The sequence below is a fragment of the Anomaloglossus baeobatrachus genome, chromosome 8 (genome assembly GCF_048569485.1).
Source record: "Anomaloglossus baeobatrachus isolate aAnoBae1 chromosome 8, aAnoBae1.hap1, whole genome shotgun sequence".
NCBI lineage: Eukaryota > Metazoa > Chordata > Amphibia > Anura > Aromobatidae > Anomaloglossus > Anomaloglossus baeobatrachus.
In genome coordinates this window covers 177,276,421-177,301,168 of record NC_134360.1, presented here as the reverse complement: position 1 = coordinate 177,301,168, position 24,748 = coordinate 177,276,421, and the positions used below count along the sequence as shown (strand labels likewise).

Sequence of the window (24,748 nt, the reverse complement as noted above, 5' to 3'; positions counted from 1 at the left end):
TACATTATGGTGCTCTCAGATTAAATAGCAAAATCGAGCTGACAGATTACCTTTAAAAGGAGTTGTCCAGATAGAAAAATAAAAAAAAAGTTTGTTTTAAAGATCGTAACGTGAAAACAAAACTAGGTAATACACTTGAATTAAGAAAAGTGCCCAGATATCAAGATATGAGAACCAGTACAAGGTCAATTTGCTCCATTTTCTACTTTGGCATGTGACTAGTGATATGTATGAAGGCTCTGGATCTTTCCAATAACCAAGCCAGCCCCCTTCTAAGCCAATGTATCAGCCACATAACACAATATTAAAATAGAAAAGAAACCCAAATAATTTATTGAACGTTTTGCGCCATATACCATTACACAATAACTTGGTTGTGGACTTCAAGTGATGTGAAGAAAGTCTTCAAGGGCTCCATATCCATATACCAATTCTGGAAAAAACAAATAATGATATAAATAGAAAGAATAACAACATGACTCAATGTTAGTATGTAAATGTTACGTTACACAGCAGATATGGACATTAAAAATCAGAATATTGACTATATGTCCTAACAAGCAAGTTGACACAACCTTTGAGGCCTCTCCTCTTGCTTGTACTCAATAGGTGTTTTCTATCATAGAAGTGAAAGAGTTAAATGGCAGAGATCAGAGTTTCCCCAGATCACGGCAGTCATTGCAGGAAGGAAGGTGGCAGTCACAGCCGGACAATGAAGGGAATTTTGTTACTTACCGTAAATTCCTTTTCTTCTAGCTCTTATTGGGAGACCCAGACGATTGGGGTATAGCTACTGCCCTCCGGAGGCCACACAAAGCACTACACTAAAAAGTGCAAGGCCCCTCCCCTTCTGGCTATACCCCCCCGTGGTATCACGGGTTCTCCAGTTTTAGTGCCAAAGCAAGAAGGAGGAAGCCAATAACTGGTTTAAACAAATTAACTCCGAATAACGTCGGAGAACTGAAAAACCGTTCAACATGAACAACATGTGTACCCGCAAACAACAAAAAAATCCCGAAGGACAACAGGGCGGGTGCTGGGTCTCCCAATAAGAGCTAGAAGAAAAGGAATTTACGGTAAGTAACAAAATTCCCTTCTTCTTCAGCGCTCTATTGGGAGACCCAGACGATTGGGACGTCCAAAAGCTGTCCCTGGGTGGGTAAAGAGATACCTCATGTTAGAGCTGCAAAACAGCCCTCCCCTACGGGGATGTCACTGCCGCCTGCAGGACTCTTCTACCTAAGCTGGCATCCGCCGAAGCATAGGTATGCACCTGATAATGTTTGGTGAAAATGTGCAGACTCGACCAGGTAGCTGCCTGGCACACCTGTTGAGCCGAAGCCTGGTGTCGCAAAGCCCAGGACGCACCCACAGCTCTGGTTGAGTGGGCTTTCAGCCCTGAAGGAACCGGAAGCCCAGCAGAACGGTAGGCTTCCAGAATTGGTTCTTTAATCCATCGAGCCAGGGTGGCTTTAGAAGCCTGCGACCCCTTGCGCTGGCCAGCGACAAGGACAAAAAGTGCATCTGAACGGCGGATAGGCGCCGTGCGAGAAATATAGATTCTGAGTGCTCTCACCAGATCTAGCAAACGTAAGTCTTTCTCATACCGGTGAACCGGCTGAGGACAAAAGGAAGGCAAGGATATATCCTGATTAAGATGAAACGAGGATACGACCTTAGGGAGAAACTCCGGAATGGGGCGCAGCACTACCTTGTCCTGGTGGAACACCAGGAAGGGAGCCTTGGATGACAGAGCTGCCAGCTCAGACACTCGCCGAAGCGATGTGATCGCAACAAGAAACGCCACTTTCTGTGACAGGCGAGAAAAGGAAACGTCCTTTAGAGGCTCGAAGGGCGGCTTTTGCAGAGCAACTAGTACTCTGTTCAGATCCCATGGATCTAACGGCCGCTTGTACGGGGGCACAATATGACAGACCCCCTGTAGGAACGTGCGCACCTTAGGAAGACGTGCTAGACGCTTCTGAAAAAACACAGATAGTGCCGAGACTTGCCCTTTAAGGGAGCTGAGCGACAAGCCCTTTTCCAACCCCGATTGCAGGAAGGAAAGAAAGGTGGGCAATGCAAATGGCCAAGGGGATACTCTCTGTGCAGAGCACCAGGATAAGAAAATCTTCCACGTTCTGTGGTAGATCTTAGCAGACGTTGACTTCCTAGCTTGTCTCATTGTGGCTACGACTCCTTGAGATAATCCTGCGGACGCTAGGATCCAGGACTCAATGGCCACACAGTCAGGTTCAGGGCCGCAGAATTCTGATGGAAAAACGGCCCTTGGGACAGTAAGTCTGGTCGGTCTGGCAGTGACCACGGTCGACCGACCGTGAGATGCCACAGATCCGGATACCACGATCTCCTCGGCCAGTCTGGGGCGACGAGTATGACGCGGCTGCAATCGGATCTGATCTTGCGTAACACTCTGGGCAAGAGTGCCAGAGGTGGGAAGACGTATGGGAGCCGGAACTGCGACCAATCTTGAACTAATGCGTCTGCCGCCAGAGCTCTTTGATCGCGCGACCTCGCCATGAATGCCGGGACCTTGTTGTTGTGCCGGGACGCCATTAGGTCGACGTCCGGCACTCCCCATCGGCGACAGATTTCCTGAAACACGTCCGGGTGAAGGGACCACTCCCCTGCGTCCATGCCCTGGCGACTGAGGAAGTCTGCTTCCCAATTTTCTACGCCTGGGATGTGAACCGCGGATATGGTGGATGCTGTGTCCTCCACCCACATTAGAATGCGCCGGACTTCTTGGAATGCTTGCCGACTGCGCGTCCCTCCTTGGTGGTTGATGTATGCCACCGCTGTGGAGTTGTCCGACTGGATTCGGATCTGCTTTCCTTCCAGCCACTGTTGGAAGGCCAGTAGGGCAAGATACACTGCCCTGATTTCCAGAACATTGATCTGAAGGGTGGACTCCTGCGGAGTCCACGTCCCCTGGGCCCTGTGGTGGAGAAACACTGCTCCCCACCCTGACAGACTCGCATCTGTCGTGACCACTGCCCAGGATGGGGGCAGGAAGGATCTTCCCTGAGACAATGAGGTGGGAAGGAGCCACCATTGTAGAGAGTCCTTGGCCGTCTGGGAAAGAGAGACTTTCCTGTCCAGGGACGTTGACTTCCCGTCCCATTGGCGGAGAATGTCCCATTGAAGTGGGCGCAGATGAAACTGCGCAAAGGGAACTGCTTCCATGGCTGCCACCATCTTCCCGAGGAAGTGCATGAGGCGCCGTAAGGGGTGCGACTGGCCTTGAAGGAGGGATTGCACCCCTGTCTGTAGGGACCGCTGCTTGTTCAGCGGAAGCTTCACTCTCGCTGCTCGAGTATGAAACTCCATGCCAAGATACGTTAGCGACTGTGACGGTGACAGATTCGACTTTGGAAAGTTGATGATCCATCCGAACGTCTGTAGAGTCTCCAGCGTAGCATGTAGACTGAGTTGGCATGCCTCTTGAGAGGGTGCCTTGACAAGTAGATCGTCTAGGTAAGGGATCACCGAGTGTCCCTGAGAGTGCAAGACTGCTACCACCGCCGCCATGACCTTGGTGAAGACCCGGGGGGCTGTCGCCAGACCGAATGGCAGAGCTACGAACTGAAGATGGTCGTTTCCTATCACAAAACGTAGAAAACGTTGATGTTCTGTAGCAATTGGCACGTGGAGATAAGCATCTTTGATGTCTATTGAGGCAAGGAAGTCTCCTTGAGACATTGAGGCAACGACAGAGCGGAGGGTTTCCATCCGGAACCGTCTGGCGTGCACATGTTTGTTGAGCAGCTTTAGATCCAGAACAGGACGGAACGAGCCGTCCTTTTTTGGAACCACAAAGAGATTGGAGTAAAACCCTCGCCCTTGTTCCTGAGGCGGTACAGGAACCACTACTCCTTCCGCTCTTAGGGAGTCCACCGCCTGCAGCAGGGCATCTGCTCGGTCTGGATGTGGGGAGGTTCTGAAGAACCGAGCTGGAGGACGAGAACTGAACTCGATTCTGTACCCGCGAGACAAAATGTTTGTCACCCACCGGTCTTTGACCTGTGACATCCAAATGTCGGAAAAGCGGGAGAGCCTGCCCCCGACCGGAGATGCGGAGGGGGGGGGCTGGAAGTCATGAGGTAGCCGCTTTGGAAGCGGTTCCTCCATTTGCTTTCTTGGGGCGTGCGTGAGCCCGCCAGGAATCTGAGACTCTTTGCGTCCTCTGAGTCCCTTTGGACGAGGAGAATTGTGTCTTGCCCGAACCTCGAAAGGACTGAAACCTCTGCTGCCATTTTTTCTGCTGAGGTTTGCTTGATCTGGGCTGGGGTAAGGCAGAGTCTTTACCCTTGGACTGTTTAATGATGTCAGCCAATGGCTCGCCAAACAGTCTATCTCTAGATAAAGGCAAGCTGGTTAAACATTTTTTGGAACCAGCATCTGCTTTCCAGTCCTTTAACCACAAGGCTCTGCGCAAAACTACCGAATTGGCGGACGCCATTGAGGTGCGGCTGGTAGATTCTAGGACCGCATTGATAGCGTAAGACGCAAACGCAGACATCTGCGAGGTAAGGGACGCCACTTGCGGCACCGCTGGATGTATGATAGCATCCACTTTTGCTAAACCAGCTGAAATAGCTTGGAGTGCCCATACGGCTGCGAATGCTGGAGCAAACGACGCGCCGATAGCTTCATAGACAGATTTTAACCAAAGGTCCATCTGTCTGTCATTGGCATCCTTAAGTGAAGCGCCATCCTCCACTGCAACTATGGATCTAGCTGCAAGTTTGGAAATCGGGGGGTCTACTTTTGGACACTGGGTCCAGCGCTTGACCACATCAGGGGGGAAAGGAAAACGTGTATCCTTAGAACGTTTAGAGAAACGCCTTTCTGGATGAGCGTCGTGTTTCTGGATTGACTCTCTGAAGTCAGAGTGATCCAAGAAAGCACTCAATTTACGCTTGGGATAGAGGAAACGAAACTTCTCCTGCTCTGCAGCTGCCTCCTCTGCAGAAGGAGCTGGGGGAGAAATATCCAACAGTCTATTGATGGCTGAGATAAGCTCATTTACCATGGCGTCCCCATCCGGGGTATCCAGATTGAGAGGGGTTCCAGGATAAGACTCCTGATCACTCTCTTCAGACGCATCACAGGGCGACTGATTGCGCTGAGACCCTGAGCAGTGTGATGACGTTGAGGGTCTTTCCCAGCGAGCTCGCTTAGGGTGGCTGGGGCTATCATCTGAGTCATAATACTCAGCCTGGGAAGCCGGGGACCCCCTTGCAGTCTGGATTAATTCCAACTGAGGGGGATTAGAGGACAGAGACCTCGCCGTGTCCATAGACTGAGCCCCAGTCATGGATTGCAAAGTTTCAAGGATTTTTGCCATAGTCACAGACATTCCATCAGCAAAAACTGCAAAGTCTGTCCCTGACACCGGGGCAGGACTTACAAGCGTCTCAGCCTGGGTCACTACCCCTCCGGACTCCGGCTGGCGAAGCAGCACCGGATCTGAGCATTGCACACAATGGGGGTCTTTGGAACCTGCTGGTAGAGCAGCCCCACATGCAGCACACGCAGTGTACACAGCCCTAGCCTTGGCAGCCTTGCGTTTTGTGGATGACATGTTGCTGCCTCCTCAGAGCGATCTGGGGTATCCAGCCAGGAAGCGACCTCACAGTGCAAGAAATAAATAAATATATATATCTGGTGACACAGTACACCAATGCACACTGAGGCACTAGAGGGGCCAGCTGAAATGCCGCTTACCGCCCGCTTAAGAGCGGGTGTGTGGTCTCCAAAAGCCCCCTAGTCCAGGTCTCCCAGAGCCTTGCGTCCTTCCTCTAGCCAGACTGCATGTAATGGCTGCCGGCGTCCTGGGAGAGGAGGGGGGGCGGGCCCTGGGCGTTCCTGACTAAGAGCGGGAAGCCTGCTTCCCTCTGTGCCTAGTGAGAGGGCTGGAGCATGTAAATCAGGCTCCAGCCCTCGTCGCTGCTGCGAAACAGCGTCTCTCCCCTACCCTGATTGACAGGGTGGGGGCGGGAACGAAGCGGAGCTAGGCCGCAAAAGCCGGGGACTGGATTTATAAACGCCGCCGCCGTAAAAGCGCGGTCGGCGTGTCCCCGGCGCACTACAAGTCACAGCAGCGCCGCCGGTCCAGTGGGGGTCGGCGCTGCGTTCCCACAACACAAAAGTCCCCCAGTAAACTGCAGGAACACCAACTCAATCGTTACGGTCCCCGGCGCACTACAACACCCAGCCAGCCCGGAGTGTGTCTGTGCCTGCCGGGGACACAGAGTACCTGTATGATGCAGGGCCTTGTCCCTGATTGTACTCCTGCTCCGTATCCATCAGGTGCTATGGGTCTGTGGATGGAGCCCGGCGTCAGAGCTTAGAGGCCGGCAGGATCCCACTTCCACAGAGCCCTACAAAGGGATGTGGAAGGAAAACAGCATGTGGGGCTCCAGCCCCTGTACCAGCAATAGGTACCTCAACCTTACAACACCATCCACGGGTGAGAAGGGAGCATGCTGGGGGCCCTATATGGGCCCTCTTTTCTTCCATCCGAAATAGTCAGCAGCTACTGCTGACTAAAATCTGTGGAGCCATGCGTGGATGTCTGACCTCCTTCGCACAAAGCTTGAAAACTGGAGAACCCGTGATACCACGGGGGGGTATAGCCAGAAGGGGAGGGGCCTTGCACTTTTTAGTGTAGTGCTTTGTGTGGCCTCCGGAGGGCAGTAGCTATACCCCAATCGTCTGGGTCTCCCAATAGAGCGCTGAAGAAAATACAGCTTTCATGGGCACATCAGCTGTAGTTGTGCCACCACAATGATGATATCATCAGTCCTGGATAACCCAATGTTATAAGGCTAGTGGTTATTAAGTCAGTGTAACCAAAATAAGACTCACTTTAGGTTCCTCCTCTCAGACATTAGAAGCACCGTTCTGGATAAAATAATCGGACATCTCTTTCAGGGCCCTGTACCGGTGGGAAATACTATTCTTCACTTCTTTTGGGAGCTCAGCATACCTGTACCAGAAGATTTAGAATGACCGGTAAATTATCATAGTAAAGATTGTATCTCCTGTGTATACACATCCACAGCACTGCATAGGAAAGGATTCTGATAATATAGAAATCTGGTGCAATCAAATAAAAATACAAAAAAAGCCAAAATCTGTATTAAAAGGGAACCTGTCACCACTTTTTTGGCGTATAAGCTGTGGCCACCACCACCGAGCTCTTATATAGAGTATTCTAACATGCTGTATATAAGAGCCCAGGCCGCTGTGACAACATAAAAAACACTTTATAATACTTACCTAACGGTCGCTCGGTTGGCCTTATGGGCATCTCCATTGTCCAGTGCCGGCGCCGCCTCTTTTGTCCATCTTCGTCCTCCTTCTTCTCTAGCTGCGGTGCATGACGCGTCCGACGTCATCCACACTCGCCGGCATTCAGGTCCTGAGCAGGGCAGATCAAAGTATTTTAGTGCGCCTGCGCGGGACCGGCGAGTGTGTATGAGGTAGATGCGTCATGCACACAGGCTTCAGAAAGAGGACAAAGATGGCCGAAAGGGGAGGCACCGGAGAACGGAGACGCCCATATGACCAACCGCGCGACCATTAGGTAGGTATTATACAGTGTTTTTTATGTTATACCCCCGGCCTGGGCTCTTATATACACCATGTTAGAATACTCTATATAAGAGCACTGTGTTGGTGGGCGCAGCTTATAGGCCCGAAAAAGTGGTGACAGGTTCCCTTTAAAAAGGAATCTGTCAACAGGTTATTGCTATGTAATCTCACAGCAGCATGATATATGGGCAAAGACCCCAAATCCATCAATGTGTCACTTAGTTTACTAGGTGCCTCAGTTGACACCACTGATTTTCAGCTGTCAATAGACACTGTATAATTGTCAAAAAAAACGGTTCAATTGAATTGAGTCTTTTGGAACTAGAAACCGAGAAACCTCAATCATCAGTAAAAATAATAAACTTTATTATATAATCAATATTAGAGAAACACACCCAGTGATTGTGAACACACACAAGTGTATATTAAGAGATTATGGGAGCAACCTAAATGGGACCCTTTTATTCTCTTTAAGAGGTCAGGCTCCTATATGACCTACGGGGTAATATGTACAAATATATATATGCAAAGCGCCATATTTTTCTCTGGGCGCCCCCGTTCAGATTCAATTTCTCTCTCAATGCACCCTCAATAAAAGATATTACCCACTACCGGGGCGGGGAGATGGAGGAGAGGGGAGAAAACATTCTCTATGGGGTCCCTATCTCACCCTATGAATCTCACTCCTACCTACCAACGGAGGGTGTGACGCCGTAACTGTTTTGGGCGCCCCCGTTCCACGTCGGCTTGCCCTTGATGCGCCCTGACTACAAGTGGGTAATTTACTAAAAAATGTAACAAAGGCAAAGTAACACATAAAATTGTAACAATTTAAACCTCAAAGGGGGAATTGTTAAATTCCAACTACTTCCCTTTAGATGAGTGTTTTCATACCGCCTCGACGCGTTTCCCCTTCATTTTAGATTCAAGGATCATCAGGAGGCCTTACAATTTTATGTGTTACTTTGCCTCCTAACATGTAGAGGCAGCATGAAAATATTCATCTAAAGGGAAGCATTTGGAATTTAACAATTCCCCCTTTTGAGGTTTAAAATTGTTGCAATTTTATGTGTTGTTTTACCTCCTAACATGTAGGATTATTTCAAAACAAAATGCATAATTGAGGAATTTGTTATTTTTTTTATTGACTATCTAAGTGCATTTTGACATACCTGCATGTTTTGAGGATTTGTGAGTTTCCATGCATAATGGTTACAAGCGTACGGATTTAAAACACAGGTTGTGGGTTCACTACTCTATCTTCCTGAATCACGTACGAGTGTTGTGCCATTTTTTAGTAAATTACCCACTTGTAGTCAGGGCGCATCAAGGGCAAGCCGACGTGGAACGGGGGCGCCCAAAACAGTTACGGCGTCACACCCTCCGTTGGTAGGTAGGAGTGAGATTCATAGGGTGAGATAGGGACCCCATAGAGAATGTTTTCTCCCCTCTCCTCCATCTCCCCGCCCCGGTAGTGGGTAATATCTTTTATTGAGGGTGCATTGAGAGAGAAATTGAATCTGAACGGGGGCGCCCAGAGAAAAATATGGCGCTTTGCATATATATATTTGTACATATTACCCCGTAGGTCATATAGGAGCCTGACCTCTTAAAGAGAATAAAAGGGTCCCATTTAGGTTGCTCCCATAATCTCTTAATATACCCTTGTGTGTGTTCACAATCACTGGGTGTGTTTCTCTAATATTGATTATATAATAAAGTTTATTATTTTTACTGACAATAGACACTGTACACAGAAAGCTGCTAATCAGTTGAGGGTGCGGGGTTGGACCAGGAGGCAGAAGACATCTGTAGTGATAATCTCCTGGTGATAAAACACGGATTTTATTAAAACAGACGAGTAAGTAACATCACTAGAATCAAAGTCTCTAACCATACATTATGCTGCTCTTAGATTACGTACCAAAAACCTGCTGACAGATTCTTTTAAAATGGATGTTCAAAGTGGAATTAAGCAATGTAACATTTAAAAACAATGAACAATGTATATGATTATTAATTTCTGACTTGCCCACTGCAGTCCCTATTGCAAATCATACAAGGAATGGGTTCATGGCTTCAGTAATGGACACTAAGTGGTGTAACTGTGTGAAAAACCTTCCTCTCCCAGGGTATAATCAGCTTTTGGTAAGAGATCTAGTGAACCTTGAGCATCATTATTAAATCAACTGTTGTAATGTAAGAATAGTAGTTATAATTGGTGCAAATTGATTCACATCACCTGGCACAAAGGCCACATCAGTAATCTGTGGCCACTAACAAATAACCGTGGCCCTAACAATTGCCTCTTATATGCTAACTAGAAGGTGGCCCGATTCTACGCATCGGGTATTCTAGAATTGACGTATTGTGTAGTTCATGTAGGATTTTTGTTATATATATATATATAGATGTTGTTGTGTGTAGTTACCAAGTGTTTGTGTAGGGCGCTGTACATGTTCTGGGTGTTGTCTGGGTGTGATGGGGGGTGAGAGCAGTGTTGTTTGTGTGTTGCGTTGTTTGTGGAGCGCTGTGTGTCTGTAGCGTTGTGTGTGTGTGTTGCGCGGTTTGTGTGTGTGTGGTGTGTTTTGGGGGGAGGTATGTTTTGTGCAATGTGTGTGTTGTGCGGTATGTGCGTATATTTGTGTGTGCAGCGTTGTCTGTGTGTGGGTGTCTGTGTAGGGCAGTTGTTTGTGGTTCCCAGTGTGTGTGTGTGTGGTGTGTTGTGCAGTGCGCGCGCGCGCGTGTGTGTGTGTGTGTGTGTGTTGGGGGGAGGTGTGCACTTCCCATCGTGCTCCATCCCCCATGCAGCGCACTCCCCATCGTGCTCCATCCCCCATGCAGCGCACTCCCCATCGTGCTCCATCCCCTATGCTGCGCACCCCCCATCGTGCTCCATCTCCCATCCTGCGCACTCCCAAACGTGCTCCATCCGCCATGCAGAGCACTCCCCATCGTGCTCCATCCGCCATGCTGCGCACTCCCAAACGTGCTCCATCCGCCATGCAGCATCAGCCTCTCTGCCCGCAGCATCAGCCTCTCTCCTCCCAGCATCAGCCTCTCTCCCTGCAGCATCAGCCTCTCTATCCCCAGCATCAGCCTCTCTGTCCCCAGCATCAGCCTCTCTGTCCCCAGCATCAGCCTCTCTGTCCCCAGCATCAGCCTCTCTGTCCCCAGCATCAGCCTCTCTGTCCCCAGCATCAGCCTCTCTGTCCCCAGCATCAGCCTCTCTGTCCCCAGCATCAGCCTCTCTGTCCCCAGCATCAGCCTCTCTGTCCCCAGCATCAGCCTCTCTCATCCCAGCATCAGCCTCTCTCATCCCAGCATCAGCCTCTCTCATCCCAGCATCAGCCTCTCTCATCCCAGCATCAGCCTCTCTCATCCCAGCATCAGCCTCTCTCATCCCAGCATCAGCCTCTCTGTCCCCAGCATCAGCCTCTCTGTCCCCAGCATCAGCCTCTTTCATCCCAGCATCAGCCTCTCCATCCCAGCCTTCCCCAGGATCAGCCTCTCTGTCCCCAGCATCAGCCTCTCTTCTCTCAGGCTCTCCATCCCAGCCTTCCCCAGGATCAGCCTCTCTCCTCCCAGCCTCCTCCAGCACGCCATGCTCCTCTGCCGACACTCACAGATCCGATCGCATACACTCACACACACCCACACACACCCGATCGCATACACTCACGCACACACACATTGACGATGTTGCACATACGCGCTCATACTCACAACATCCGAAGATACCACATGCTTCTGGCCATGTGATCCTCCGGCAGGTCCTGGAAGGTCACAACAGCACAGTATCGAGGCCGAGAAGCAAGCGATATCGCCGGATGCTGTGAGTGTGTGGATGCGATGTGATGTATGTGTGAGGTGTGTGTGAGAGTGAGTGTGAGCCGGTGTACACTGGTAACTATGATACACATCGGGTAACCAAGGGACCTTAGTTACCCGATGTGTATAATGGTTACCAGCGTTCACGGCCTCCGTCAAGATCCCAGCATCGCAAGGTTATGTCTGGCGCTGCTGGGAACGTGACGGAGCCGGTGTAGAAGCAAGCGATATCCCAGGATGTTGTGAGTGTGTGGATGTGATGTGTGAGGTGTGTGCGAGAGTGAGTGTGATCTGATGTGTGTGTGTGTACTCACCTGGGAATCGGAGCTCCGTGTCAGTTGGGCCAGAGCGAGCGTGCATTGCATGAGGGGGGCGGGACCTGCAGAGAGCCGGGGCGAGAGGCCAATCCGTGTGGGTGGGCGGGGCCATGGCATGGCGAGCCCAGCGGCCAATCAGCTTTGTGTCACCGTAAGGACACAATTTTGGAGCATGACAGACAGACAGAATAAGGCAAATATATATATACACTAGAACGTGGCCCGATTCTACGCATCGGGTATACTAGAATTTACGTATTGTGTAGTTCATGTATGATTTTTGTTATATATATATATATATATATATATATATATATATATATATATATATATATATATATATATATATATATATATATATATATATATATATATATATATATATATATATATATATATATATATATATATATATTATAGATGTTGTTGTGTGTAGTTACCAAGTGTTTGTGTAGGGCGCTGTATATGTTCTGGGTGTTGTCTGGGTGTGGCGGGGGGTGAGAGCGGTGTTGTTTGTGTGTTGCGTTGTTTGTGGAGCGCTGTGTGTCTGTAGCGTTGTGTGTGTGTTGCACGGTTTGTGTGTGTGTGTGGTGTGTTTTGGGGGGAGGTATGTTTTGTGCAATGTGTGTGTTGTGCGGTATGTGCGTATATTTGTGTGTGCAGCGTTGTCTGTGTGTGGGTGTCTGTGTAGGGCAGTTGTTTGTGGTTCCCAGTGTGTGTGTGTGGTGTGTTGTGCAGTGCGCGCGTGTGTGTGTTGGGGGGAGGTGTGCACTTCCCATCGTGCTCTATCCCCTATGCTGCGCACCCCCCATCGTGCTCCATCTCCCATCCTGCGCACTCGTAAACGTGCTCCATCCGCCATGCAGCGCACTCCCCATCGTGCTCCATCCCCCATGCTGCGCACTCCCCATCGTGCTCCATCCCCCATGCTGCGCACTCCCAAACGTGCTCCATCCGCCATGCTGCGCACTCCCAAACGTGCTCCATCCCCCATGCTGCGCACTCCCAAACGTGCTCCATCCGCCATGCTGCGCACTCCCAAACGTGCTCCATCCGCCATGCTGCGCACTCCCAAACGTGCTCCATCCGCCATGTTGCGCACTCCCAAACGTGCTCCATCCGCCATACTCCGCACTCCCCATCGTGCTCCATCCGCCATGCTGCGCACTCCCAAACGTGCTCCATCCGCCATGCTGCGCACTCCCAAACGTGCTCCATCCGCCATGCTGCGCACTCCCAAACGTGCTCCATCCGCCATGCTGCGCACTCCCAAACGTGCTCCATCCGCCATGCTGCGCACTCCCAAACGTGCTCCATCCGCCATGCTGCGCACTCCCAAACGTGCTCCATCCCCCATGCTGCGCACTCCCAAACGTGCTCCATCCGCCATGCTGCGCACTCCCAAACGTGCTCCATCCGCCATGCTGCGCACTCCCAAACGTGCTCCATCCGCCATGTTGCGCACTCCCAAACGTGCTCCATCCGCCATACTCCGCACTCCCCATCGTGCTCCATCCGCCATGCTGCGCACTCCCAAACGTGCTCCATCCGCCATGCTGCGCACTCCCAAACGTGCTCCATCCGCCATGCTGCGCACTCCCAAACGTGCTCCATCCGCCATGCTGCGCACTCCCAAACGTGCTCCATCCGCCATGCTGCGCACTCCCAAACGTGCTCCATCCGCCATGCTGCGCCAGCATCAGCCTCTCTACCCGCAGCATCAGCCTCTCTCCTCCCAGCATCAGCCTCTCTCCCCCCAGCATCAGCCTCTCTGTCCCCAGCATCAGCCTCTCTGTCCCCAGCATCAGCCTCTCTGTCCCCAGCATCAGCCTCTCTGTCCCCAGCATCAGCCTCTCTGTCCCCAGCATCAGCCTCTCTCATCCCAGCATCAGCCTCTCTCATCCCAGCATCAGCCTCTCTCATCCCAGCATCAGCCTCTCTCATCCCAGCATCAGCCTCTCTCATCCCAGCATCAGCCTCTCTCATCCCAGCATCAGCCTCTCTCATCCCAGCATCAGCCTCTCTGTCCCCAGCATCAGCCTCCCCATCCCAGCCTTCCCCAGGATCAGCCTCTCTCCTCCCAGCCTCCTCCAGCACGCCATGCTCCTCTGCCGACACTCACAGATCCGATCGCATACACTCACACACACCGACACACACCTGATCGCATACACTCACACACACACACACATTGACTATATTGCACATACGCGCTCATACTCACAACATCCGGAGATACCACATGCTTCTGGCCATGTGATCCTCCGGCAGGTCCTGGAAGGTCACAACAGCACAGTATCGAGGCCGAGAAGCAAGCGATATTGCCGGAAGCTGTGAGTGTGTGGATGCGATGTGTGTGTGAGGTGTTTGTGAGAGTGAGTGTGATCTGATGTGTGTGTATGTGTGTGTGTGTGTGCTGTTATGTGTGTGCGTGTGGATCTTCCGCCGCTGCAGGACCTTGATGTGCTGGTAACTATGCTAGCATGGTTACCAGCGCATCACGTCCCCCACTCGCACGGGAGCCCACACCAGCATACGGCGGCAAGGCCAGCAATGCGAGGGTAAGTGTCGGCTGGGTTGGCGGCGTACGCTGATGTGGGCTCCCGTTGGGGGGGGTTGTACAGTACTCACCTGGGAGCCGTGACCGTGTCAGTTCGGGGAATGCGCGGGGGGGGGGCGGGGCAGAGCTAACGTCCATTGCGTGAGGGGGGGAGGGGCGTGGCGTGGCCGAGTTGCCAATGCCTGCAGGGTGCCGGGGTGAGAGGCCAATCTGGGGGGGGGCGGAGCCTGGGCGAGCGGCCAATCGGTGTGGGGGGGCGGGGCCATGGCGAGCCCAGCGGCCAATCAGCTTTGTGTCACCGTAAGGACACAATGTCACCGGAAGGACACAATTTTGAAGCATGACAGACAGACAGACAGACAGACAGACAGAATAAGGCAATTATATATATAGATATCCGTTGCTCTTGTGATTTGCTAAACTGGCGCGATGTCATCATTGTGACCCGACGCTGCGCCAGTCACCAAGAAAAGGATGTCCTCATATAAGAGGCGGCTTTGCAGGTCTCACATCCAGTGGCCACAGATTACGTGGCTGATGGATCGTGTCCTGTGAATCGATTCACACCAATTGTAATATTAGCCCTGTTTTATTCAATGAAAACTATATTGAATATTAGCTGAACTTTAAACCTCATTTACATATGTGGATTTCCGTTAGTGTTTTGCATCAGTCAAAACTAGGAGGATCTTCCATGTTTTAAAACAAATCCTGGTTTTGACTTCGATTTCCTGATGCAGATTACTGACCAGAATACACAAGTGTGAAGAGGTCTCATACTGAGAGCCTACAAGACAAAAGTGTCCAAAACACACAGATTTTATATTCTTTCATACTTAGACCCATCCCTTCCCTTAGCACCCTGTAATGCTCGCCACCGGAGATGGTAGTGCAGCAAGCAAGAGTGGACTCACTGGATCACAGGAGAACCCTGGGCTACCCTTTTCATGGGGTGAAGACCAGGATTGTGGCAGCTGATTCCCAGGGCAGGGAGGACAGGTAGAGTCTCTAGGACCAAAAGGACAGGACAGACAGGGAGAGTCTATAGTACCAACAGGGCAGGCAGGACAGGTTTCAGGTATCAACAGGCCAGGACAGAACGATACCCAGGTACAGGCAGAACGGACAGGCAAGGCTGGGACCACCGGAACGGCTGAAGCAGATGTAATGGCCAGGACGGACACAGTCACTAGTACCAACAGGTTACGACGGACAGGTAGCAGGTACCAACAGGACAGGACGGGCTGGTAGCAGGTACGGACAGGACAGGACTGGAACCAGGTGCCAACAGGGCAGGATGGGCTGGTACAAAAAAGGTATGGACAGGAGAGGACTGGAACTAGGTGCCAACAAGGCAGGACAGGCTGGTAGCCAGATACCGACAGACAGGACTGGAACCCGGTGCCAGCTGGGCTGGTAGAAAGGTATGGACAGGACAGGACTGGAACCAGGTGCCAACAGGGCAGGATATGCTGGTAGCCAGGGACGGACAGACAGGACTGGAACCCGGTGCCAGCTGGGTTAGTAGAAAGGTATGGACAGGACAGAACTGGAACCAGGTACCAACAGGGCAGGACGGGCTGGTAACCAGGTACGACCAGGACAGGACTGGAACCATGTGCCAACAGGGCAGGACAGGCTGATAGCTAGTTACAGGACGGGCGGGTTATCTGACAGTTAAGTAGACAGAATACATTGACAAAACTTAGGATGTTGAACATGCACCTCCCTTAGTGGGAGCGTGCCTTAAATACCCAGTGCCTCTCAGCGATATTCTGAGAGGCACTTCCTAGGAGTGGCGCACTGGCCCTTTAAAGAGAAGGGCAGCGGTGTGTGCCCTAGGAGCACTCCCTGAGGCCCTGTGTCCGCACAGGCCCTGGGAGGAGGAGGAACACATGTGGAGGAAAGCAGGGACGCCGGGCCGGGTAACGTGGAAGGAGCCGGCCACGGCGATGAGCGACAGCGCGTCTGCAGCACAGGAGAGCAAGGAGTGCAGGGACGCAGCTTTACACACCCATTGATAAAATCAACTTTAATTATGCATAAAAAATTCAAAAGATAACTAAAACTTATAAGAAGAACTATTCTTTGGAGAAACTTTTAAATCACCATACTTCAAGCAGCTTTACCTAATTTTCTATTGAGAAATGGAAAAACCTTGGAATTCTAAACTGTTTTTCTCGGATTATAGATCCCAAATCAGATACTATTGTCAGGTTATAAGAACATTTATAAGTGGAAAACTAACGGATGAGGAATTTTACAATCTTCTAAACCTCTGGAAATATATAAGGAATTAATCATCTCTTCCGCTAGCTCTCCTGAAAACTATGAGTCTCTAAAAGTATGTCACAAACAACCTTATATAGAATACAAAAAATGGATATAATGCTTTATTTAATTCCGATGCAAATACTGAAAAGTCAAACTATGTCAAAATAGGAAAAGGATTTAAAATATGTCTTTTGCATTAGTAAAATGGAATAAAGTGGAATTAGCTTAGAAAAAAAGACGTCTCAGAGGAGATCTTTTATGTGTATAAATACATGTGTGGTCAATATAAAGGAGTGGCACATGACTTGTTTGTTCCAAAGACAATACTAAGGACCAGGGGCACTCACTGCGAGTGTAAGAAAAGCGATTCCGACAGCTAAATAGGAAAGGGTTCTTTACAGTTAGAGCGGTCAGACTGTGGAATGCCCTACCACAAGAGGTAGTAATGGCAGATACTATAACAGCTTTTAAAAAAGAGCTGGACGATTTCCTCAGTACACACAACATTGTTGGTTATAAGTGACTAAGGCTAAGTTCACATTTCCGTTGATTTGTATCAGTCACATGCGTCGCTTGACGCATGTGACTGATGCGCTGTTCAACGCTGTACAACGGATGACAAAGAACAGAATTCTTTGTCGGATTCCGTTGTGTGCGGGGGGCGGAGTTCTGGGGCAGAGCCGAGCGGGGGGCGGGGCCAGGCGCTGAGGATGTCAGTGGAAGTGCTGCGGTCTGCATGGCTGGGGACAGGTGAGTGTATCTGTGAGTGAGTGAGTGTGTGTGTGTATGTGCATGTATGTATGTATGTATGTATGTATGTATGTATGTATGTATGTATGTATGTATGTATGTATGTGTGTGCACATGCAAAGTGCGGGAGGGGGCGGAGCCGAGCGGGGGGGCGGGGCCAGGCGCTGAGGATGTCAGTAGAAGTGCTGCGGTCTGCATGGCTGGGGACAGGTGAGTGTATGTGTGAGTGAATGTGTGTATGTGCATGTATGTATGTATGTATGTGTGTGTGTGCACATGCAAAGTGCGGGAGGGGGCGGAGCCGAGCAGGGGGCGGGGCCAGACGAGGGTGTCAGTGCTTGTCTGCATGGCTGGGGACAGGTGTGTGTGTGTATGTGTGTGTGTGTACATACATGTGCGGAGTGCGGGAGGGGGCGGGGCCGAGCGGGGAATTGTCGGCCTCCCTGCACACGTAACCAGCCTAAATATCGGGTAACAGCAAAGCACCCGATGTTTACCTTGGTTACCCGATATTTACCTTGGTTACGGGCCTACACCGCTTAGCGCTGGCTCCTTGCACCGTAACCAGGGTAAATATCGGGTAACCAACCAAAGCTGGTGACGTGTGCAGGGAGCCAGAGAGCATGCGCAGCGAAATCCGACGGATCTCGCTGCTCAAAAAACGTTACATGCTGCGTTCCTCCCGCCCGGCGGTCAGTCGTTCCACGACTGATCAGTCGGGTGGAGGGTGCAACGCAGCATCATCAGTCACAATCCGCTGCTCATACAAGTCTATGGGAGCAGCGGAATCCGCTAAACGGATTCCGCTGTTTACAAGAGCAGCGGATTGTGACTGATAGATTTTAGCGGAAATGTGAACTTAGCCTTAGAGATAAAATGTAGAATTGGTGGAGGAAGGTTGAACGAGATGCACCAAGGTCTTCTTTTCAACCTAAATAACTATGTAACTATGATATATTAAATGTATAAATCAAATGTTAACGCTAATTTGCATGAAAATGATTTGAAGTTTTTAACCCAATGGTTTTTTACTCCAGTCGGACTGGAAGGATTTTTCGGAGACTAATCTGATGTATTCCTGAGGAAGTGCGGACACAGAGGCAATCTCTTACATAATTTTTGGGCATGTCCAAAAATAACCCCTCTTTGAACAGTTATTGTAATTATTGTTGAATAAAATCAATCAATAACTCACCGATAAAAATTCTTTCTTATCTACCTCCCCTCTCTCTTGGTACACAATAGCTCCCCAAGGAAATTACGTACATACATTTCCTTACACATATTCGCAATTATAAAATCTCTTATTGCATGAAAGTAGAAATCTATAGACGAGCCTTCCCTTTCAGATGTTATGGCTAACATATACACTCACAATTCTTTAGAACCATCTTTTGCCCTGAGAAACAATACTTGATTTTTTTTTTTTTATTCTTGATGGTCCTCTTGGAACACAATCTATCCCTCAAGCAGAATTAGGCTTCTTACATGAGGTTTTGGTTTTTTTTTTCTTACAGCCAGGGTTTCTTACAATCCTTTATTATTATGAGCAGCACAGTGGCTCAGTGGTTAGCACTGCAGTCTTGCAGCGCTGGGGTCGTGGGTTCAAATCCCACCAAGGACAACATCTGCAAGGATTTGTATGTTCTCCCTGGTGTTTGTGTGGATTTCCTGCAGGTTCTCCGGATCACACTCCAAAGACATACAGCTAGGGAATATAGATTGTGAGCCCCAATGGGGACAGTGTTGATGATGTATGTAAAGCGCTATGGAATTAATAGCGCTATACAAGTGTATAAATATTATTATTATATAGTGTTTGAAATGGTTCTTCCCATGGTTTTAAAAGATATGATGACCTTTGTCTTGCCCCTCTCAACTTGCCTTTTATATGTCACCTCTTTTCCTATCTTTTCCCCTCGCCCTTTTCGGTTCCTCTTCCTTTACTCCTTTGCCTACCCCTTTTCCTCCTTCTCCCTGCCCTTCCACCTTTCCCTGGATCTTTCTTGAGTCTTCTGTTTAGAGCTGATCCCACATGTTGTCATACTTTATTCTTTTCCCCTTCCCATTTATTCTAAAAATCCCTTAAAAGAGGACCAACCACCAGGTTTTTGTAATATGAAGTAAAGGCATTGCCACCCTGTCTCTAAGTATGCCCCCCGTTGCACCCGTCAGTCAAAGGGCAGTCCATTTCTAAAACTTTGATCAAAGAGATTTCTGCAACCAAGCATCCGATCTTTCTACAACAGGTATGCCTGGATTCAGCATCTTACTGACTATATGGCACTGCCTTTACTTCATATAGCCGAATCCTGGTGGTTGGTTCGATTTAATAAAGATATATACACAAAATCAGTTTTGTGCAGGACATGTAATATAAGTTTGACATCTTGTGGCCATACTACATATTGCATGCCACTGAGAGTTTCAGCATTGTACAACTAGATAAAGTACTGTGCTCGGTAATCTGTTTACAAGAAGTTATCGCCTATCCGTTGTATAAGTGGTAACGTCTTGATCAGTGGGAGGTGCGGATTTCCAGGAGAGGGCACTTTTGGCCCCGTTCTGAATAGAACAGACGGGGGTCACTCGACATTCAAACACAGTGCTCCGATATCTCCTGCCGTCCCATGGATAATGAATGGATCAGTGATCGAGAGTGCAGACTCCTGCTCCGTTCAGAATGAGGACAGCAATTTAATATTGCACTTAAAGTAAAATCCCTTTTTCAATAAATATATTGGAGGACACAAATGCATGGATAAAAGCTCTGACACTCAGGGGTTAATTCAAGATAGTAAAAAAGTGGTGTCTGTACCCTCTCCTCAGACAATAGATTTGTGCCAAGAGAGAGCAAAAACAACTAAGTATGTGCCCACAATCAGGATCCGCGGCGACCTGGATGCAGTGGGTCCTGACCTGTGGGGCCCCCCCGAGTCTCCTCCGAAGGAGACCACAGCTGCTCATGCCTATGATCCGGGCTCAGGCAGTTGCATCCCTTTCTTCTTTTCTACCTGTGCAGGACACTTGTGGCTCCGCAGCAACGAATTGACATGCTGTGGCTCGGGAAGCTGCACCGCAGGTCAGTTTACGCTGAGGGCCGTACACGCACAATGGGCATCAGATTTCTAGAAATCCCATCCACTGTGCATCGCAGCGTTTTAGACGCAGTTGAAACATGCGGTGTCCAAAACACTGAACACTAATAATGGGCACATACCCTAAGAAGAACCAACCAGGTACCAATATGTCCTGACCCCAGAGAAAAGAATGAAGTCCAAACACAACATGAACTGACCAAGGAAGGAGAACACATAAGAAAAGGTAGTACTCTCTTCTTATGCGTTACAGAGCTGTAGTCCTGGGTTCAAGTCCCGCAAAGATAACATCTGGGTTCTCCGGTTTCCTCTCACACTCCATGGATAAACTGATAGGGAATTTGGTGGTGGTGGATGATGGATGGTGGATGGTGGCTGATGATGATGATGATGATAATGATATCTATAAAGCGATGTGGAAATTAATGGCATCATTTGAATCAAATAAACAGAACAGTGGGACGTCTTAGAGTAGCTGCAGCAAACTCCAGGACCGCCGACCACCTTACGTCACAAGCTGGAATCAGCAGAGACCATGCTGAGATTCTTGAGAAGCTTCGTGAAGGGGCATACCGAGGTCCAGGTGGCAGCTGGGAGAAGGAAGCCAGTGTCCGACAACCCAAAAGACTGCAGCCATCTTTGTGGTTTGAGTACAAATATGAAATAGAGCAGCTCTACCCGTGAAGATGAGAGTAAAAAAAAAAGGTAAAAGGCGCAGACCTGATACAGATGATTTTGCCTCCTGCGGACACTAGGGCTACAATTGAGCAGCCTTGTGTCTGGGGAGAGGGTACAGCCCATCGATTGTCCTCCTCCTAATGGCAAGGCCTAAATCTATTGTGCCCCTTAATGTAGTTAACAAGAAAGTGCTCCATTCTGTTGGCTGTAGGGGCCTCAGCGGTCAGAACCCCCGCTGCTCTAGAAGGCCTTCTATCTAGAATACCACTCCAAAATGCCAAGATATATATATATATTAGAGATTGTCCTATTTAATGAATGTTTATGACAAAATATAGTGAAACATTTGAATAACCGCAGGAGCTAAATCACCATTAAGGAAGATCTTAATTAATTGTTGGTTTGGCAGATGGCAGGGAAAGAGATTCAACCCAAATGTCAACTTTAAAGAAGACTTGTGTAGAGCCCGGGTTTCTTAACTGTCATATATGGGTTACAAAGTATTAAAGACTAGTTACATAGTACAAGCATTTCATATAGATTAGATGGAGAGGGAAATGTCAACTAGTGACTATGACCCTTACCTGATGTCTGATATTATAAGTATGACGCTCACCACCAGGGGGTACAGGTACATTGGAATGGTGTAGAATTCCTAGGTGTAGTGAGCCACTTGCCCAATAGGGGTCACTAGTACAAAGGCAGGGACGGTCTGCAGAGTAGCCGATCAAGCCGAGTGTCAGAAGCCGGGAGGTCACGTCAGTACAAAGGAGCAAGAGAAGCGGAGGTCACGTACAAGCCAGTGGTCGGTAAGTCAGGAAGTAGCGTCAGGTATAAAAGGGGAGCAGAGTCGTGGTCAGAGAACAAGCCGGGGTCGGAAGCCGAGAGGATGCAAAGGTACAGAGGAGAGAGCCGAGCCGGGGTCACAAAACAGGTCGAGGGTCAAGGAGACAGGGAGAACAGACAATATGGGAAGGATGGAGGGTAACGTGAGAAGATCAGAACAACTCACGAAAACCAAAAGCATACTCTGCAGAGCTGTAACTATTACTGGCGTTGTTCCGGGTAAAATAGCTCTAACGTAAGGCAGAGCGATCACCCGGAACGAGGCATGACCGAACAGGTCCCAAGCCTGAACCCGGAGAATACAGACAACAGAGATATCTCACAGCTGTTCATCTCTATCTGTCCCTGCCAAAAAGAAAAAAGCCCTGCACACCAGCAGGGAGTGGGGGGGAATCAGAGCTTACTTACGTTTGTTCATAGTCATCAGGCTGGAAACATGGATCCCACCCAAAGTCGCGAGGCCCTCTTGGAGAAACTATTTTACCCTGAAATAAACATCAAGCGCATAAAAAAAAATAATAAAATTCAGCTGTTATAAATAACACTACAAATAGCCCAAAACAGAAGAAACTGGTGGTGGTTACTCCGTGTGCCTAATACGAGTTATACATACCATGGTTTTCCCTCTGAACAGTAGTACGGGGTCTTCTGGGTGTCCAGTGCTATAAGCAAACGTACAAAGGGCAAATGCAGATTTATCCTCAAACCCTGCCAACATCTGATGCAAGCCTGGAGATAAAATAAAGCAAGCACAGGGATACATTATTCCCACATATTGTACACAAGTCTTAATGAAGGGAGCGCTGGTGTAAGATGTGCACCACCTTAGTGAATTAGGTTCATCTTTCAACTTTCATGTGCCACCATCGGAAATGTTACTTCACTACATTTCTGTCATAATTTTGGCTACTTTTGGCATGACGGATGTTGAATTTGTTGGGCACGCTAGGCTATGCCTGGTCCTACCCAAGCTGGCCAGGACAGTCCTATAAAGGGCAAAAAAGCTACTTTTTAAGCAGTTTTACCCCGGAATTCTGGAGAAAACTGCTTATTTAACTGACCAGTATGATATTACTTTCCTGTAGCTTTGTGTCCTCCATAACGGTACATATATTGAGAAAAACAGCTACCACACCCCGACTGTTCTAGAAAAATGTCAGGAGAAACAGAAGGATTTGGCAAGTGAAGGTGTCTGGCAATGGTGGCTTTCTCCTCTCTATCCATTGAACACACATAAATGCTTTGGTGAGCTAAGTTCTCATGTGTATGGGGGAGTTAAGAAAGATAACCTGTTTCCCCGAAAATAAGACACCATCTTATATTTTTTTTGTCCTGAAAAAAGCATTAGGTCTTATTTTCAGGGGGTGTCTTATTCTCGGAGACATGGTTGGGGGTAAGTTAACCCCCCACAAAAAGCAGACCCCCCGTCCTCCCAGGATCGTCATACTTACCAGCCCCGGGCGTCTGTGTGGCTCCCAGATCTCCCTGTGATCTCCAAGCAGGTATGCTGCATGCCTCCCCTGCGTCTGGGTGACACTTGCATAGATCACATCACACTCACTCATACTCATACTGACACACACATCAGATTCCACATCACTCCTCCCTGTGATCTCCCAGCAGTTGTGCTCCCCTACATCTGACTGACACTCTCATACATCAGATCACCTCACTCACACACACACACATACCACATCACTTCTCCCTGTGATCTCTGTCAGCTGTGCTCTCCTGCGTCTGGCCGACACTCACACATCAGAACACAGTCACACATCAGAACACAGTCACACATCAGACAGCATACACACACAGCTTTCACATCATTCCTCCCTGTGCTCTTCGGTGATCGCTCCCAGCAGCTGTGCTGTGCTGTGCTGAGTCCTCCTTTGCCTCCTGCAGACACTCACACATCCGATTGCATACACTAACAATATCACACATACCGGTACAATCGTGCGCACACACTCACAACATCCGGAGATACCACGTGCTTCCGGCCATGTGATCCTCTGGCAGGTCCTGGAAGGTCACTGCACAGCACAGTATCACCACCAAGAAGCATGCGATATCGCTGGATGTGGTGAGTGTGTGGATGTGATCTGTAATGTGCGTGGATGTGATCTGATGTGTGTGTGTGATCTGATGTGTGTGTGTGATCTGATGTGTGTGTGTGATCTGATGTGTGTGTGTGATCTGATGTGTGTGTGTGTGATCTGATGTGTGTGTGTGTGATCTGATGTGTGTGTGTGTGATCTGATGTGTGTGTGTGTGATCTGATGTGTGTGTGTGTGATCTGATGTGTGTGTGTGTGATCTGATGTGTGTGTGTGTGATCTGATGTGTGTGTGTGTGATCTGATGTGTGTGTGTGTGATCTGATGTGTGTGTGATCTGATGTGTGTGTGTGTGATCTGATGTGTGTGTGTGATCTGATGTGTGTGTGCCTGTGTGTTCCGCCATAGGACCTTGATGCTCTCACCTGCTCCGGCGTCTGGTGAGTATGATGGGGGGGGTCTTCTCTCCTCTTTCTTTAGAGGGTTCCCGCTGTCTATAATGAAGTGTCCTGCAGTGTCTCTTTTACCGCTGCATGGACACTTCATTATTGATTGTGGCTAGGTCTTATTTTCAGGGGATGTCTTATATTTAAGCATCTCTGAAAATTCCTGCTAGGTCTTATTTTTGGGGGAGGTCTTATTTTCGGGGAAGCACGGTAACGGTCTACAGAACTAATGTTTGGCCGATTTTTATCTCATCTGCATGTCCAACTGTAGAG

The 24,748-nt window shown here is 49.2% G+C and overlaps 1 protein-coding gene across 1 annotated transcript in view; it reads right to left on the bottom strand.

Annotated features, from left to right (window-relative positions):
• Nucleotides 1-304: 304 nt before the first annotated feature.
• The window catches only part of ITPA (inosine triphosphatase), a 43,875-nt gene continuing 19,431 nt past the window's right edge, over nucleotides 305-24,748 (bottom strand). The window contains exons 6-9 of the mRNA XM_075320994.1: nucleotides 22,591-22,706; nucleotides 22,386-22,462; nucleotides 6,895-7,015; nucleotides 305-433 (exon numbers count right to left, since the gene is read on the bottom strand). Of these exons, the coding sequence (XP_075177109.1) occupies nucleotides 6,910-7,015; nucleotides 22,386-22,462; nucleotides 22,591-22,706 (299 nt within the window). The 3' untranslated portion in view covers nucleotides 305-433; nucleotides 6,895-6,909. The remainder of the gene's footprint in view (nucleotides 434-6,894; nucleotides 7,016-22,385; nucleotides 22,463-22,590; nucleotides 22,707-24,748) is intronic.